At 33.1% G+C, this 16,907-nt stretch overlaps 2 protein-coding genes and 1 long non-coding RNA gene across 6 annotated transcripts; 1 reads left to right on the top strand and 2 right to left on the bottom strand.

Moving 5' to 3' along the window:
• Positions 1–2,802: 2,802 nt before the first annotated feature.
• LOC105120406 (UPF0483 protein CG5412) lies at positions 2,803–4,915 on the bottom strand. Its single transcript, XM_011018580.1, has 6 exons — positions 4,563–4,915; positions 4,284–4,382; positions 4,076–4,117; positions 3,761–3,890; positions 3,436–3,537; positions 2,803–3,154 (listed from the first exon to the last, which is right to left on the bottom strand). Exons 1-6 carry the CDS (start codon positions 4,782–4,784, stop codon positions 3,087–3,089), a joined length of 663 nt encoding a protein of 220 aa, XP_011016882.1. The 5' UTR covers positions 4,785–4,915; the 3' UTR covers positions 2,803–3,086.
• A 3,237-nt stretch (positions 4,916–8,152) lies between these two features.
• LOC105120404 (uncharacterized) lies at positions 8,153–10,291 on the top strand. Of its 4 annotated transcripts, none has more exons than XR_841324.1 (3): positions 8,153–8,226; positions 8,291–9,355; positions 9,702–10,291. It is a non-coding gene; the product is annotated as an uncharacterized LOC105120404 (long non-coding RNA). The 4 variants fall into 4 exon arrangements; XR_841326.1 differs by having other exon boundaries at positions 8,159–8,655; positions 8,757–9,355; XR_841325.1 differs by having other exon boundaries at positions 8,159–9,355; positions 9,784–10,291.
• LOC105120405 (uncharacterized) lies at positions 10,111–12,496 on the bottom strand. Its single transcript, XM_011018579.1, has 2 exons — positions 11,269–12,496; positions 10,111–10,648 (listed from the first exon to the last, which is right to left on the bottom strand). The coding sequence occupies exons 1-2, from the start codon at positions 12,313–12,315 to the stop codon at positions 10,244–10,246; spliced, it is 1,452 nt and encodes a 483-aa protein (XP_011016881.1). The 5' UTR covers positions 12,316–12,496; the 3' UTR covers positions 10,111–10,243.
• Positions 12,497–16,907: the final 4,411 nt, after the last annotated feature.

Here is a 16,907-nt window from a genome sequence, read left to right as displayed (position 1 = left end):
TTGAAGAAAGGATTGGTAGTATAGATTTTTTTTATTATTATTATAACATTTTTAATTGAGAAAATAAAGATGTTGTGTTTTATTAAATATTAAAATAAAAGGCTAATTTTTTTAATAAAAAAGGATAAATAGATATACATGTCAATATTTAGTCTCAGAAGCTTTTTTTATTTTAAATATTTTATCTTATGGATTAATTTTAAGAGCAAGTAATTTTTATTTTTATAGATATGCAATGTAAACGTAATTTATTTATATAAAATAAAAGATAAAAGATCAATTAAAATATATTTTAAATCATTATGAAATTAAAAAATATCAATTACTATTTAAAAAATATACACCAAGCATTTTTTTTAAAAAAAAAAGAAATATGGTATTAATTAAGATTTTTTAAAAAAGAAATATGGTATTAATTAAGATTTTAATAAGAAAATAATATGAAGTAAAAAAATAAAAAATAAGAGAATTTTTTTAAAAAAAGTTATGAAATACTAAGCTTTTGTTTTGTTTGCACGATTGTTTTTTTATTTCAAATAAATAATAAGTTATTTATTCTTACAAACAACATGTCTTTTTTATGATAAAAAATTAAAGATTAAGTTTTTTTATTTTAAAAACCTATTTTTTAAAAAATTTTCTACTTAGAAACACCCAATAAACTACTAGATCAATTTTTGACCCCAAAATAATATTTAATCTCTATAAAAAATTACAATTAAACATGTTTAAAAAATTAAGGATCTTAATTTATTTTTTTTATACAATCAAAGGGTATAATTATCTCTAAGCTTGTCTTAAAAAAACAAACTTACTAATATTAAAATTAACTTTTATTATTATTGAAAAGTTGTTATCTGAATATTTTCTCTCTCTTTAATATTTTGATGACTCTTTTTTTCTCTTATCATATAAAACCTAAAATGAAAAAAAAATAGATTAAAATATAAAATTAAAAAACAACAAGGACCAAATAAAATAGATAAATCAAAATTTTAATGAGAAAATTAAAGTTTTTTATGATAATATCCAAACAGGGTATGTTTTGTTTGTTTTTATTAAACTTAATCTCTTTTATTATAATTTTTTTTAACTAACAACAAAGTTTTATTTTAGAGAAATGATCTTTAATTCATGATCGTTATATTCCTCAACACTTTATGTGCAAAAGGGCAAGTGCATGTTCCTGGACCAAGTTGATTCCTGTTAAGGTGGTAAGCTTGGTAATACCATTATAATAATTAGAATATGAAGACATATATGAATCAACCTTTAATGTGCTACCCCCGTAGTTAAAGGTGGAAAGCTACTTGGACTCTTGTTACCCCCGTGGTTAAAGGTGGAAAGCTACTTGGACTCTTGAGACCAATAACGGGAGACTTATGGAGAAGTAAAGCGTGGTTCTTAGGGTGAAACAGAGGGCAGGCGCAACTCCAAGATAAGTAAATTCTTGGAAGAGTGGTGAGTTCGTGATCACATTGAAATACTCAGTAACTGTCGCACTTGGAAAAAGAAATTTTCGAGTGACTGTCGCACTTGGAAAAAGAAATTTTCGTTTAAGGAGGTGTTGTAAGCTTTGGTGTGAGGCCTGAACAATCATTCTAGACCGAGCATGATTGATATGCTCGAAGGGGAATATTGTGTCCTAGAGATAAGTTTTAACACTCTTCAAATGTGATGAAGTAAATTATTTGGTTAAACTGATCATTTGAAGTGAGCAAAGGGATGCTTGGGTTACTTTGGTGATTGAAAGATTTGGCGAGTATCTATAAACTTGACCACAGACGCTCTCAAAATAGTAAGTTTGAAAGAGCTGCAGAATGCAAGCTTGTGCTGGAAAAACAAAAGGACAATTGCTCATATAAATGTTAAAGGGGGTGATTGTTGAGATTTTCCATTAATAGACAACAAATTATGCAGCCTACCCTAAAAAGTAGGGTTACTATTGCCAAAAGGCTATAATAGTAGTTGCACCAACCCATTGCCAAAAAGCTACAATAGTAGTTGCACCAACCATTAACAAAAATGGTGCAACCTATCTGTTGTTACCATTAGTGCCATGATTTATGACCTCTTGTTTGTCATAGAATTGCCTATAAATAAAGGCATTATTTGAGAACAAAATGAGTGTGAGAGTGCAACATGTGAGAAGAATAGAGAAAAAGGAATTGTCAAAAGTAACACCTCTACTACAACGTGCAACAGTTTGTGTAAGCTGAGAGTTGAGTTTGAGTAAATGTAATCTTTTTCCATCATATATTTGTTTTTTATTTTTTTTATAGATATAGATAATTTATAAATATCATGTCAATATATTTAATTTTTTATGATTAATTATCAATACATTAGCCATAGAATTCTTTAAAATAATGTACTTCCACCGAATCCATATTGTGGACGGCAAAACATCACTTGGTGACCGCATACCTGATTTTGCCATTTTGGCATATTGAATTATTTGAGGGAATAGGATAGCATGTAAAGGGTGATCAGACGGGAACCGTCAAATATGGAATGTGATGTTTAGATATGCCGGCAGCTCTTATCAGGAGGTGCGTTATTGGACTCCTCATATTCATTAAAAAATGATCCCATGACAGAAAAAAAGTTCTCTCCCATCTAAAAGAAAAGGATGTCAATAATTGTCCAGATCAACTACATATTTTTAATTAATTTTATAAATTTTAAAATTAACAACCATATAAAAACTAAAATTATAAGTGAATTCTGTCAGAGAACATGGCTTGGCTTGTGTAAAATTGAATGGCGAGCGGGCTCGCTTTGCAAACATAAACTAATGGATTCAGATAAAGCCACGTTACTTATCAAGTAACCAATACAAACCGTGCATCATCGTCTGGAAAATAATGGCTTGGATTCAAAAAATACCAGTACACAGGCTCACACAGAAGAAGGCAGCAGGTAGAAACAAAAATAAGAGCATGTATGGGGGTGAAACTGTCAAATTGCATTAAAAAACTACGTGTCGGCACTGGATTAATATCATGCGAGCTCTGGCTAGCCATCATACACTATTGATCCGCTTAAAGTGAATCGATGACGCGCTAAACAAGCGCCACCATTATCTACTTGTCTAGTAACATGTTTTGAATTCTGTCAATGAAGCTCAGCATGGTTTCCAAACCCTTTTCATCTGAAAGAAGAAGAGAAATAATTGCCTGTTAGTAAATAACAATGATAGAAATGTAATAAGCAACACGAAGAAACACGAGAGATAAAAGAGTTGTTGGGTCCCTCGTCAGCAATTAAGACTTGGGATTTACACTTGAATATTTTAGATCCAAATCATGCGAAGGATGCACTTAAGATTCAATGATTGACGGCGATCTATCCCTTATTACAATAGCACAAGATGCATTGAGCCTCCTGTTAGAGCAAAACAGAAAGAAGGGTGATTCACATTTCAGTACTCACCAAGTCTTGGTATCGTATGACCCTTAGGATGATGAATCACAACATGGTCTGCACAACATTTCAAGAGTTCCATTCCATATTGCTTCAAGAAGTCCGTCTCCCCTGCAACAAACAGGCAGGATGACATTAGCAAATATGTTCTTTCTGAATTCAATTATATACAGGTTTGTTTTATATTCTTTTCACAATGATTGTTAACCGTTTCTTTTATAAACAAGGAGCCCGAAATGCCTTATTAGTACATATCAAAGCTGCTAGAGGAGTAATGGCAAAAGATATGGAACTCTATACTCGTAGAAAGAAACAATAAATGGAGATAAGATACCTAAAAAGTGGAGGGATGGGCATTCAATTGGGGAAGCATATGCTTTCTCAGCCAGAGATGGTGACTTAAACATGGCTCCTCCAATTATTATCAGAAACTTTATTTTGGGCACTTTGGTTAGAGCCACACCCTGCAAAAGGAAACAGCAAACAGCCCAATAAATCATCTAGCATTATTATAATTCTATTAATAAACTAGAGGCTGCCAGTGACTTGTATTCATATTCTCCTTCCCAGAGATGTCGGGTTTCGAGCCTCTCATCTGTAAAAAATAAATTATAATTTAAAAAATAAAAAACGAGCAACTTCATCTAACCGTCGCTTGCAATCCGGGAAGCCCAGCCGATAAAATTGCGCCCTGTATCATATATGCACATCCAGTGAATAAGTTACATGAATATATTAAATTAGCCACGAGTAAAATGTAAACAACAAGAATCATTACAGTTTTCTGCATTTTCTCTGCAACCAAATAGAATCTTTATATATGTGGAAACAAATAAAGAACACAGTTTTTCACACACCTGAGAAAAGCCAAGTAGACCATCGAAGGGTCCGTTCTTGATCATGAAATCCTCGATATAAGCGAGGCATTCATCAAAATTAGTGTATTCATTGAATTCCTGGAAGAAAACACACCAAACATCTCTTCAAATTAAAAACAAATATACAACAAAACAAACCGAGTATCAAAATCAAACCACAGAGAAACAATATAAATTTATCCTTTTACATATAAAGATTATTCGAAAATCAAATTTCTTTCTTTGAACTTTATACAGTTGATGCATAAGGATTTGGACCTTGTTAAATTGGAACCACTCATAATAAGGAGGGTCAAAGATTCCTTCCACATCTGATTTTCCTTGGCTAGGAAAAGGGGCATCTAGATAAACGAGATCGAGCATTTGAAGCACTGATTCAGGCCACTTGTGCACTTGTTTCTTGAGAATTTCTCCGCTTGTTCTGAATCCATGAAGACATAAAAACCTGGGCTTTTTAGGAACCTCAGCTTCACTTCCCATATTGCAAAGTTTGGGGGCAATCCTCTCTCTCTCTCTCTCTCTGGGGATTTTTTTATAGGAGAGAGAAAGGCTGTGATACCTGTGGCTATGGAGGGCAATAATTTATAGCCAGACATCGCGTGTTATTTCTGCGTTTACGAAAAGGGTGTGGCGTTGATGGACATGGATTGATGGAAACTTCCAAACAACGCGTGTAATTTGTTTGACAGTGAAAGTGGTTTCTTGGGCAGCGTTGGATTCCTCGAAGATCAAACTAGTGGATGGTGGAGGATGTGCGTCAGGCATGACTAAAGGTTGTGATCCATGGGTAAATATGGAAATATACATCTTAGAGCATCTCTTTGTTTCGAAGAGTCAAATTGATAAATTTGTATTTTAAATAGTATAAATATAGTTTTTTATGTATATTTTAATAAAAGAAACTATTTGAAAAATCAATTTTATTGGAGTATAATAAATAAGTGTTTTATTTAAAAAAAAAACTCAATGTCATTTTATTACACATTACTGTATTTAATTGATTTATTTTTTTATTGACCTTGCTTTATTGGTTTTTACTAAATATATAGGAGCACACTTGGAGCACATGAAATAAACATTGAAAAATTAAAATAATATTTTTATTATTATTTTTTACTCTTCTTTTGCCACGTCCCTTGGAGTTGCACTTAGGTTACTGTGCATTAGAGAATTAATTATCACACAGGTTCCAATTGACTTGACCACGTGAGGAAAGAAAAACAAAAAAACAGAAAGCCACCGAAAAGGAAAATCAACGACGAATTTAAGACGCTTTTCACCGCAGAAAAAACTAGTCAATTACCCGTTTTAAAATTAATTTTTATCAGGAGAGAAAATTATTAGGTATCGTGATAACATTTTTTAACATTACAAAATATTAATTGAAAATTTAAAAATTAATGTGTGAGTTTACAAAAATAAAATAAAAATTTAATGAGTTTGTAAATCATAAAAAATATAGTTGATGCTAACTAAAAAAAAATATAAGTAGAGATATTTAATTTCGTGGGTATTTTAAAATTTAATTATATATTAATAAAAAAGAATTTTTATAAGAAAAATATTAATTTAAATTATATAAGAAAATGTAATTGTGTATATTTCCATACAAGACGCTAATATTATTTGAAAATAATAATGTACCTGGATAATTATTTAAATATTATTTAAATAGATTTGTTTTTAAAAATCTAATTATAAAATGTGAAATAAAAACAGAAAGAAAAAAATGTAGAGCTAGGCATGCATGGTCTAAAAAAATGGGTTTGCAAGCCTGGCTGTGAAAACCTAGACCCCCACCCAATGTTTATATATTTTTTTTAAGAGTGTGTTTGGTATTGCGATAGCTATTGTGATTATAATTTAAAAAAATTTGTTTTATAAAAAGTATTTTTAGTTAAGGTTGATATTTTTTTTTTTAAGAGTGTGTTTGATATTGCGATAGCTGTTGTGATTGTAATTTAAAAAAAATTGTTTTATAAAAAGTATTTTTAGTTAAGGTTGATTTGAAAAAATAGATATTTGGTTAAAACTATGGTTGAAATTGAGGTTAAAAAAAAGTAGTTTAATGTGTTCGGTTAAAAATACTTTTGAAATTAAGGCTATAAAATAATTTTAAAAAATATATATTAATATTGATGGTTTTAAATTTAAATATTGTAAAATTAATTACTCCTATTACATCATGAAATAAATAATACTTTATATAAAATATTTTTTATTATTCTATTAAATTATTTATAATTCCATTACATACAAAATTTATCCGATAAAAACTATAGTTTTCATAATATTTTGAGCGTGTAATAAAATTAAATAAAATATTATCAGGTATAAAATTGATATTATAGTGCGAGTGAATTTAATTCACTATATATTAATTTTTCAAGAAAAAAATATTATTCACATTACAATATAAATTAATTTAATTTACTTTAAACTAGTTTTTTTTTTAAATATTAATAAAATTAACAATCTTTAACAAAAAGAGTATGTGAACAGTGCAAGTGAATTGCAAAGTTCACGCGAACAGTGCAGTGCATTGTTCGTTATTTTTCAAGCGAACAGTGCAGATCTACTGCATTGTTCACATACACTGTTCACGCTAATTAAAATTAGCGTGAACAATGTGCACAAAGCAGCAAAACGCTGCTTCTTCTTTTCCTACGTCTCGGATGCGAAAAAACATGAGACCTATATATAGTAAAATACGTTTTGTTTTTACCAAACAATTTACATATGCGTTTTAAATAAAACGCAGACACAACCTCTTTGTCAAACGGGTTCTAAATGGCGGACGCTGCATCACCCATTCGAGTAAATGATGCACATTTGTTTACCATCCTTTTCAATTATATGAGGTAAGGATTGGGAAAAAAAAAACTGAAATATTAAAAAAATATATTAAATTAATTAGAATTTTTTAAAACTAATTGATTTGGTTTTATAAGTTTAAAATTTTTAAAAATAACATTGAATAAAAAAAAGTCAAACAAAAAAAATCAAGTCAAACCGAAAAAACTAAAATAAATCAATTTGAACTGGTTTGTTAATATAACCAAACCCAACTAAAATCAATCAATTTGAATATTTTTCAGTTTTTTTTTAAAAACCAATTTAGTTATTTTTTAATAAAAACTAAATCAAAATAAAAATATTATCTATAATATAAATTGGCTCAAGTACATCCAAAGTTTTTTATTTCCAGTAACCTAGATTCTAATCATCTTTAACCCAGGCATATAACAAAAATCTAAGCCTTTATAAACCCATTTGTAATAACATGGCATGTTATAATTAAGTTAGAAACTCAAAAATTGAATCAGATAAAATAATTTTTTAGCTTTGATATATTTTTTCAGCATGATTGAAGATACAAAACATATCCATTAAGTTCTCTCAAAGCAAAATCTATAGACATCATAATCAAAATTATAATAAATAACTTTATTGTATGTTCATGGTCATGAGATGACTGTATATGGTCACGAGATGATTGTACGTGTAGGTTGAGAATCAAAGCCAAATAAATAATGCACTTTAGTGTTCCAGAAAAAAAAATGTTATGGATGCACATTAAAACAGGAAATTTTATAACAATAGTTATTTTATAAATTTATCTGGAAAAATAAATCCAATTAAGATAAATTTTAGATGAAAATATTTTTAACACTTTTATAGTTTGTAAATTTTCTTTTTTTCTTTTTCTTTAAAATTATTTTTAAAAATAATTAATACGTGGAATATAAAATTTTCGAAACTCGCTCGTAAAACGCCACTCCCCAATTCTTCGAATTTAAAAATTCGCGCAAATCTCCGGCCCTATTAATTTGGCTTCACCATTCAAATTTGCTTCAATGGAGGATGGTTTGAACCGAAGAGGCGGTTCTTTTTACAGAGGCGCTGCTCCTTACAGATCAAGGTATTTTTTATTCTCAAAGTTAGGGTTTATGATTCCTTTATTAATTCTTTTCAAATGTTTGTAGAGAAGGACTTAGCACGAGACCCGTGGCGAGCTCCGATTAAAAACAATTGCGGATTGACCCGATCCATTTGGATGTGGACGGTTAGATCACTGGCCTACGTCACCAAGTTAGGCAATTAAGAAACGTAACCTCCTCTTTAATTTTTATTTTTTTTTATATAAAAACTGTTGACCTTGCTTAATGAAGGCAAAGCAATTCCTCTGGAAAAAAGCGGACGCGTTTCTGTATTGTTGAGCTAATATTTTGCACGAGGGCTGTAAAATGGAGTGATTTATTAAAGATTAGATTTTCCAAACCCAATTACATAAACAAGCCTGGCTGTGTTGCAAATTTGGGCAGCTCCACTTGCTGTTTCTCCAAGCCATGTAAGATGTTGTTTCGGGGTTTATTTTTATGACATCTGTTCCTACTGGTTTTGTATCGGCTGGCTTTCCCGTGCAATTGAAATGTTAACTGTGCATGCCAGGAAGATTGAGTCGTGGAGTGAGAAAAAGACCGTTAAGGTTGTATCGAAGACCCTTAAGTTCTATGATCTTTGCTCATAGTGGAAGATGTCTGTGATTGATCAACTCTGGGTTTGTGAAATTGTTCTTTCATGGGATTTTACAAAACTGTTGTCAATTTGTTATTGGACTCTGGATATTTTATTGTATTTAATAAAAGAAGAAACAAGATAAGGTCCTTTCTTGGGTTTTTTCCCAGTGAAGAAGGAATTATGGTGGATTGATTGCTTTGAAGGCTCTGAGGAAGTACATGCATGCCATTCTTGGCAATCGAAGCCAGGATTGGTCTGTGTTTGTTGTCGTATGGAATTTGGGCACATTTCCTGCAAAAATAAAAACTGCTGTTGATGATTTTTCTGTGTTTATATTGTTCGCATATTTTTGCGATGAAGATCTTTCCATTTGAAATTTAACATTACCATCTGATGTGGTCAGTTTGAGTGCAGAATTTTTCGAAGTTTCCTCTGTTGTAATGTTCAAGCTCCAATTTAATCATATGGTGTAGGTGGCTCAAGAGATATAATCAGAAGCAAAATATGAGAAGGATTTCTTAGAGACTCTGGTATATGCTTAAACCCTTATTTTTTTATTTTTTTTACATTTGTGCACGCTAACTTCTGCTATCTTTTAGTTTTTGGTTTGCTCAATGTTGCCACTCCTATGATATAATGATTTCTTTTTGAATTGCTAGTCTTCTAATTTCAAACTTTTTTTTAATAAAAAAAATTGAAACAAAACGCAATGGCCGTGTGAAATTTTTAAAGGGCAAGGAAATGGTGGATAAAATTACTGAACTTTAGAGATAGCGCATTATATTGTAAAAGAAGAGGACAGTTATCTGCCCGTAACTGAAAATACTGATTCTCAGATACAGAAAACAACTTGAAATGTTGAATATTTATTTTTAGGAAAGGAAATGGATAGATGAAACATGGGTCCAGTACAAAAATCTGCAACTGCCTTCGGAAAGCTTCCTTTGAATGACAACAGCAAATCACTGATGAAAGCTCAAGCTGGTGTGAAGAACAACCTTAGGAAATTAAACAAGAGTATCATCAAGAGTGGTGGAAACCATATTGTTCATGTGGTTCCTTTTGCACTGTTTTGTTTCTTGGTGGTTTATCTGTGGTCCAAAATGTCTAGAAGATGAGGTCTATTGAGCACCGAAGAATCTGTTAAAGCAATGCCCATCCTTTGGATGTATCAAGAGTTAAAATGCAGGTTCCATTGTAAATCTTCCCAGCAACTTCTTCAATTTTAATGCGACCCTTGAAAAATTCCCTATAATTGTAGTTGAATGCTATATTACTTTTGCAAAAAGAGAATATTACTGCATATTTTCCTCTTGTTTCTCATGTCCAAGAACAAAGCATTATTTCATCAAATTTTCTGTTACAATTCAACTGTGCCCTATAATATAAGATTGTAAAATGCCAAGTGAACAAATACACTAGCACTTGCAGGCAATTGAGTTTGGCTGTGGCTTGTTAGTGGGACTCCTAGTGGCAATTTGCATCTTGCTTATCCTAACTTCATTGAGAACAATTCTCGCCCACTCTGCAAAATAGGTTTCATTGTGACCAACTCTCCCATTTTTGTAAAACTTAAAGCAATCTACATCTTGTTGAGGAAATGGACATTCCTTTTTGTCCAGTGGATCCCACCATGCACCTCGGTGATTCATGCCAGATTGGTCTGCCATCCAGTGATGTGCGTACTGACCCACTCCGGCAAGCTCTAACCATCCTTTAGGGAAGAACTCCATCACACTACTGTTTCTGTCCATGAAAAGCATGTTTGTCAACTGAGCACCATGTGGGGATGCAACGACATCGGTGTAAGTCATTACTCTGACCTGAATGATGAACACAATTGTTAAAAGAATGAGCTAGATTGCAGCAACAGGCATTTCGAACCATCGAGCTTTTTATTAATTCCGGTTGGCTTATTGCTACTGTCATTGCATGTTGTTTAGTAAGCATGTACAAGAAAGAATTTCAGCAAAGGAAACTTAATGATCAGTAAGTTGCAAAATGTTCTAAATGTTCTTCATTCGACCAATCGGATGGATATATAGAAGTTCGATTATTATGGCATTCGCTTGAATTACTTCTGCTCCCAACCTAACCAGTTACTGCCCGCAGGTGTCCCTGACTAAGCCAGAGATTTTACCATCAAGATCTCTAGCATTTGTTCATAAGAAATTGAACGCTGGATAATTTGATTTCTCAGGAACAATGAAGGGGCCATGTCAGTAATATAAGATGAGTGTAAGAAAGTAACATAAGATGAGTGTTGTTTTTTTTTCATAGAGAACTATGTATGTTAAGTGTAATAAATGTATCGATATCTTGGGTATATTATGTTTTGCATGAATTCTCTTTGAAAATATCATCTTTTTTTTCAGTGTAAAAATAGTAGGAAAAGAAAGAAAATTTTTGGATCCAACAGAGTAGAGGTTTCAGACAAACAAACCTGGTCGCAGAAGCTTAGATTTTCTGACTGAGCTACCTTGAATGTGCAGCCCTCCACCTGTGCACACTCCCGTGCAAATATGTCCGTCACAGCGCTTGCATTCTTGAATGACCTCGAACCTCTCCTCATGAGCAGCGTCAGCCTTATAATCGGTTCACCTCTTTCATTGGTCTCTTGTCCCTTGCCTTCAGGGCTTATACCGCAAAATCTTCTAGCATTACATCGCAACAAATCGAAAACCTGAAGCTTCCTTTCCTTTCCCATACTTCCCTCGTTATGTCTCATCACAACTGCCTTCTCAAAGCAGTACGGCCCATCTCCTCTTTCAAATCCCTCAACTTTAACATCTCCAAAGTTAGCTTGCATTAGGTGTTGTAGCCATAACCCCATTTTAGACCTCAACTCTCCCCAATGGAACAGTACCCATCTTGTAGGATTCAGGCACTTATTTTTCAAAGACCAACCAACAAAGGGCGCCATACCAGTCAATCCATGCCACAAATTGCCATAATCATAGAATGTGTCTGACACAAAGGTCAAGCCCTTCATGAGTGTGGCAGAGTCTGGAAGAGCTTCTGGCCAAACCAAGGCATATGAGTTCCTGGTGCCGTCTGTCGCATGACTTCCCTTGATGCATAGAAGCCGCCCCTTGGACATTTGTGAAGGGAAATAGAGGTATTCAGCTTCGTTCGCCTCATGGGTGTCGTTCAAGGAGCTCATAAACCAAGTGTTCCCCTCCATGGCAGTTTCAGCGAACCTCAGATCTTTCAGGGGTAGGAAAGTGACTGACTCTCGAAGCTTTGAGATCAAACCGTCACTGTTGTTGGAGATAGAAGGACCAGCGGAGGCGTCAAGTGCTATTCCTTTCCATTTGTTGAAGAAAGCCCGTGAAGTAGCAGTGGGAGAGGTAAAGAAATAGAAAGGGGAAGCTTGCAAATGCACAAGTACGGGAATCAGCAGCAGTAGAAGAACACATGTGAAGATCTTGTTTGAGTGACATGAACTCTTCTTTTTGGTAAATGTTTTGGTGGTCTTTTTCACATCCATACCTAACTTAGTTTTGAGATGGAAGTGGTGGAAACCTGTAGCCTTTTTTATGGGTTTTTGTGAGGAGTTGAGCTCCCGAGATTGAAGTGGCCCTGATAAATAATTCTGCTAATCGTGATTGGTCAAAGGTTAATGCATAAAATATAGATTGTTCCCGCTCCAGGTCCGGCAGTGAGGGTTATCAGCTGCTGTGTACTATGTTAGTTGATTTTTTAGATATATATTAAAATAATATTTTATTTTATTTTTACATATTAAAACGATAAAAGAATATAAAAAAATTAAATTTTTATAAACCAATATTTTATGGAGCACTCCCAAACATGAATGGCAAGGGCGTGGGCGTTTAAATATTTATTGTCCATGATGTCATGTTCCCATCTTGCTAATTAGCTACCGACCCTTTGTTTGCGAAATTATAACGTCAAGTTGCTTGCGGAGGAGAACTAGTCGTGAGAGGCTAAGATTAGTGTTCCGAGGGATAAGATTAAGACATAAAAAAGAAGAAGATTCACTTTTCCAACGTCCAAGCCTTATTGAAACCACATCAACTTACTTCAGACATAAAATTAAAGACAGAACAAATAGAGGATGTTACGGATCTACATTCCTGTGTCCATCGAACCATGCCTCCTCAGCAGTTGACGTTTGGAAACAAAACCTGGGGAGCTATTGTTTATAAGATTTTACGCATCGAGATCCACAATTGACGGTGGCACAGAGTTTAGCATTTGAGACGGATAGCAGGAAGGCAATGCCAATACATTACAATCCCGAGGGCATCAACTGTTGTTCGACTTCGACATCATTGCTTCTCTGGAGCTCAAGGTGAAGAGCTCTTTTACACAGCTCCTTAGACAAATTAGTAAGGGCCTGCAATTTACTTCCGAAACAGACTTCGAAAAGCAAGGAACTAATCCATGCAATCTGACATCAAAAAATTAAATCATAATTGCTCATTGGCACTATTTACAAAATTCTGTTCATCAAATTTCTCAGCTAATCAGTCTAGAAACATCATCGGAGTTAAATCGAGAACATGGCTACTGAAAGAAATTACAGTCATATTTGATAAAAAAGAAATGACACCATATTTACCAGCTATGATTATGTTGCTCTGTAACCATCTTCGCCCAGTGCCCACTGAAAATTGGAGTTACGGTGTGGCTGTTTCAGATCTTCTCTCCCAGCTCACAAAACAGTGGAGATGAGCTTCGTTAGTGGTGTTAATCTGTCAGCAGGGTCAAAATACTCTACACAAATTGTTCGCTGTGATGCTAGATGATCACTCTGGCTCTATTGGGCCAGTGGGTCCACATCTGCTCCTCTATTGCTCATATTCGTCCTGCTCTTTGACTTGCAGGTTTAACTATCAGATGGAAGCTGATTTGAGTCCTCTTCGGGACAGCCAACTCTAACAGGTGCATTTGCAGGTTGGGACGAAGTTTCTGCAACTTGATTCTTTGTTTTTGACCTGATGGACAGTATCTTTAAGGTGCGCTCTGGGTAGAACAAAATCCATGGATGCCCTGGGAAGACACTAGTTAACAGTCAATTTAGTCAGCGGAACCAGCAATAAATTTATGAAAAACTCCACTTTCCACCATTATAGTGTACAAGAAACTTATCAAAGATCACAATGCATAAATCGAGAGAGTTAACAAGAGCTCGGTGAAAATGGATTTGACAGTCACATTTGCGGACAGACAAGGTTGCATGGACTGTAAACCTAGGACCTCAAGGCCGGGAATTGAGGACTTTCTACTGTACCTAAGAGGAGTTACTAGAAATTGAGATTAAATTGGAAACAAGCAACCAAGAAGGAAAACTTAATATCACACGAGGGAAACTTGCAAAGAATTATTAGGTTTTTTGACACCTAAGGATGCATCACGCACCATCAATCTTAATTTAAATGGCAGCTCGCCACATGAAAGCACGGAAGCTGAAAATTATTCTTTCAGCCAGAGGGGTTAATTACTTCCCAGAGATGTAAAGACCTCTGAGACAAGTATACATTAGAGATTTCGTCGAGGAGATAAACACAAGCAATCACCTAGAAAGCTTGTCATCAAGTTGCTGCTAAGCAGACAAGGAACTACAGAGTGAGGTTCCCTTAAAAGGCAAACTGCCACTCATTAAAGAAGCTGTCACTAAGTAGTCCAAGTCCTACCCATCTAGTTGGATAAACTAGCAAAAAAAATCCCAGTGCCACAATACGAGCAGACATGCGAACCCAGAAGAGAAAACAAAATGCAATCATATGTCCGTCGTCTTAGTTCATTGCGTCTCAGATATTTATCAAGTACTTCATCTGTGGTGATCCTGGCAGATACATCCCTTGTCAACACCCTTGCAAAAGATAGCGTGCAGGTTTAGATATTGACTCTCCTATCCCATTGTGAAGATCAAGCTGGACATTCTTGATTGCCTCAACCAGCCTATAAGGAGTCAGCTTGAAATGGAAGGCTCACGACCAACAGAGCATGTAGGAAGACATTAGCACTCCAAATGTCGACCTTCTCAGAATAGTTTCCCAGTGGAACATCAGGGACAACATACGCTGGGCTTCCAGCCAAACCAGATAAGGTCTGATATGCAGGAGAGTAAAAACGACATCTCATATGCATTAGATAAGCTTTGAGCACATCATTCAACTAATAATTACAAAAGGAGATTGTAAAGAGCATTTGATCTTAGTTCTGTGTTACATCGCACCTCGTCTACGGAAGTCAATTCATACAATAACATTGAACGTACTATTTATCTGATGACATCACAAATTAAAGAAAACAGCTTGCTTTCTCAACCAACAAATCATACAACAGACACCAAGTTATTTCTCCCTCCTACATTTCCTGCATTAATGCTTTTCAACGAAATGCTCTGATGTCCCCGTGTGCATGTCAAAGATTCTTCAATTTTGCTCTATATGCTTATTGTTGCATGCATAAGTTGCCGACGCGAAAAAGAGGAAGTGATATAAAAGCTAGCACTGGAAACAAAATTAGCGTTCTCAAAACAGATGCAGAATGCTTCCCATCTGAAATTCTCATGGCCAGGCATAAAATATATGAAAGAAAAATGATAAAAAAAAAAATCATGATTTAGCATTTCTTAAAAATAAAAAAAATTTAAAAATAGTTTTTATATTTTTTATGCATCATGGATTTAATAACAAGTTTATTAAATTTATGAAACTTGACATGAATTTCAAAAACACCAAAAACCAATTTATTTATTTTTAATATAAAAGATTATAAACTTATAGATAAAATATATTTCTATATTAAAGAAATATATGCAAAAATATATTTTACCTCTAGAACAACTAGATTTAACTCATAAAACTATAATCCATTCTACTGAAATGGATCTGCTTTAACCAATAAATAAACCACTATTATGAAATACACAATATTATCTTAGCAATAATCAGATAAATAAACAATGTGGTTTATTTTGGATGGAATGTACTAAAAATAATATTATCATTTCTATACACAACCACATCTTTTTATTTAGATTTTGAAGTTTATTTATGATTTCTAGTAATTAAAAATTACATGATGATTCCAAGTATTTTTAACAATACAAGAATTTTTTGTTTTTTCCAAATACCTAGAAATCATGATTTAGGATTGTGATTATGATAACGTTATATACATGCACTAAACAGCGATTAAAGTGGCTTTGCTTTAGTTGGAACCAGCTTACATATCATTTTAAATTAATATTTTTTGTTGAGAAATGGTGAGAGAAGTTTAAGGTTAATATATAAATAATCAATATTTTTAGTTAATATATATATATTATAAGAAATTTGTTTGATAGGATGCCACAAACTCTAGAGCAGTCAGGCAAATCTTGAAAAACCATAACAAAACTATATAAGTTTTAACATGTGAAGGAAATTTTTTTTTTGTGAAATTATGATCTATTTATATTTATTTAATTTAAAGAGTTTTAAAATCATATTGCATGATTTTTGTTATGATGCATATCTATGCTAAAAGAAAAGTTGAGTCAGATAACTTTAAGGTGTGAAAGAATTTTAAATCTTCTTATATCACTAAGAATAAATAAAAAGATATATCTAAAATTTTTTATATTTAACGGCTTTAGAAGATACTCACAAAATAGGTTATCGAATAGAAATAATAAACCTCACGGTTTCATTAGCAAGCTTATCATTCAAAGAATCTAGTATGAGTTTGTTTTCTTTTTTACTTATTTTGTTTGGGGATTGTATACTAATTACTAGGAATTTTCACCCTAGACATAAACAGTTTTCTCTTACTTTATTATTTTTTTGATTGGGAATTAAGCTATTATTTATGACGGGTTTACAGAATAGCCTTATGATAAGAAGAGAGATCATGAAAGGATATTCTGATGAAAAGAAATCCCAGTTCGATCTTGAAAGAGCCTTCCTAAAGGAAAAGATCTGATGCTAATCTTGTAATGGTCTTTTGATAAGATGAAATTTAATAGCGACCAAAACGATCTCCCAATAAGTGAAGAGATATGATGATGATGATCATGAAAACATCTTTTGATATGAAGAAATCTCATATTGATCCTGAAAGCAT

This window comes from Populus euphratica, unplaced genomic scaffold, assembly GCF_000495115.2.
Source record: "Populus euphratica unplaced genomic scaffold, PopEup_1.0 scaffold6.1, whole genome shotgun sequence".
NCBI lineage: Eukaryota > Viridiplantae > Streptophyta > Magnoliopsida > Malpighiales > Salicaceae > Populus > Populus euphratica.
The sequence above is the reverse complement of the archived record's forward strand: the minus strand, read 5'-3'. Positions and strand labels throughout refer to the sequence as shown.

Excerpts from the sequence above, each read along its gene's own strand:
- LOC105120406 (XM_011018580.1), bottom strand. The coding sequence starts at position 4,784 with ATGGGAAGTGAAGCTGAGGTTCCTAAAAAGCCCAGGTTTTTATGTCTT. Across the intron at positions 4,118-4,283 it reads GTCTACTTGGCTTTTCTCAG|GGCGCAATTTTATCGGCTGG; the intron begins GTGTGTGAAAAA and ends TATATGATACAG. Across the intron at positions 3,155-3,435 it reads TCATACGATACCAAGACTTG|ATGAAAAGGGTTTGGAAACC; the intron begins GTGAGTACTGAA and ends TTCTTCTTTCAG.
- LOC105120405 (XM_011018579.1), bottom strand. The coding sequence starts at position 12,315 with ATGGATGTGAAAAAGACCACCAAAACATTTACCAAAAAGAAGAGTTCA. Across the intron at positions 10,649-11,268 it reads ATCTAAGCTTCTGCGACCAG|GTCAGAGTAATGACTTACAC; the intron begins GTTTGTTTGTCT and ends TTCATCATTCAG.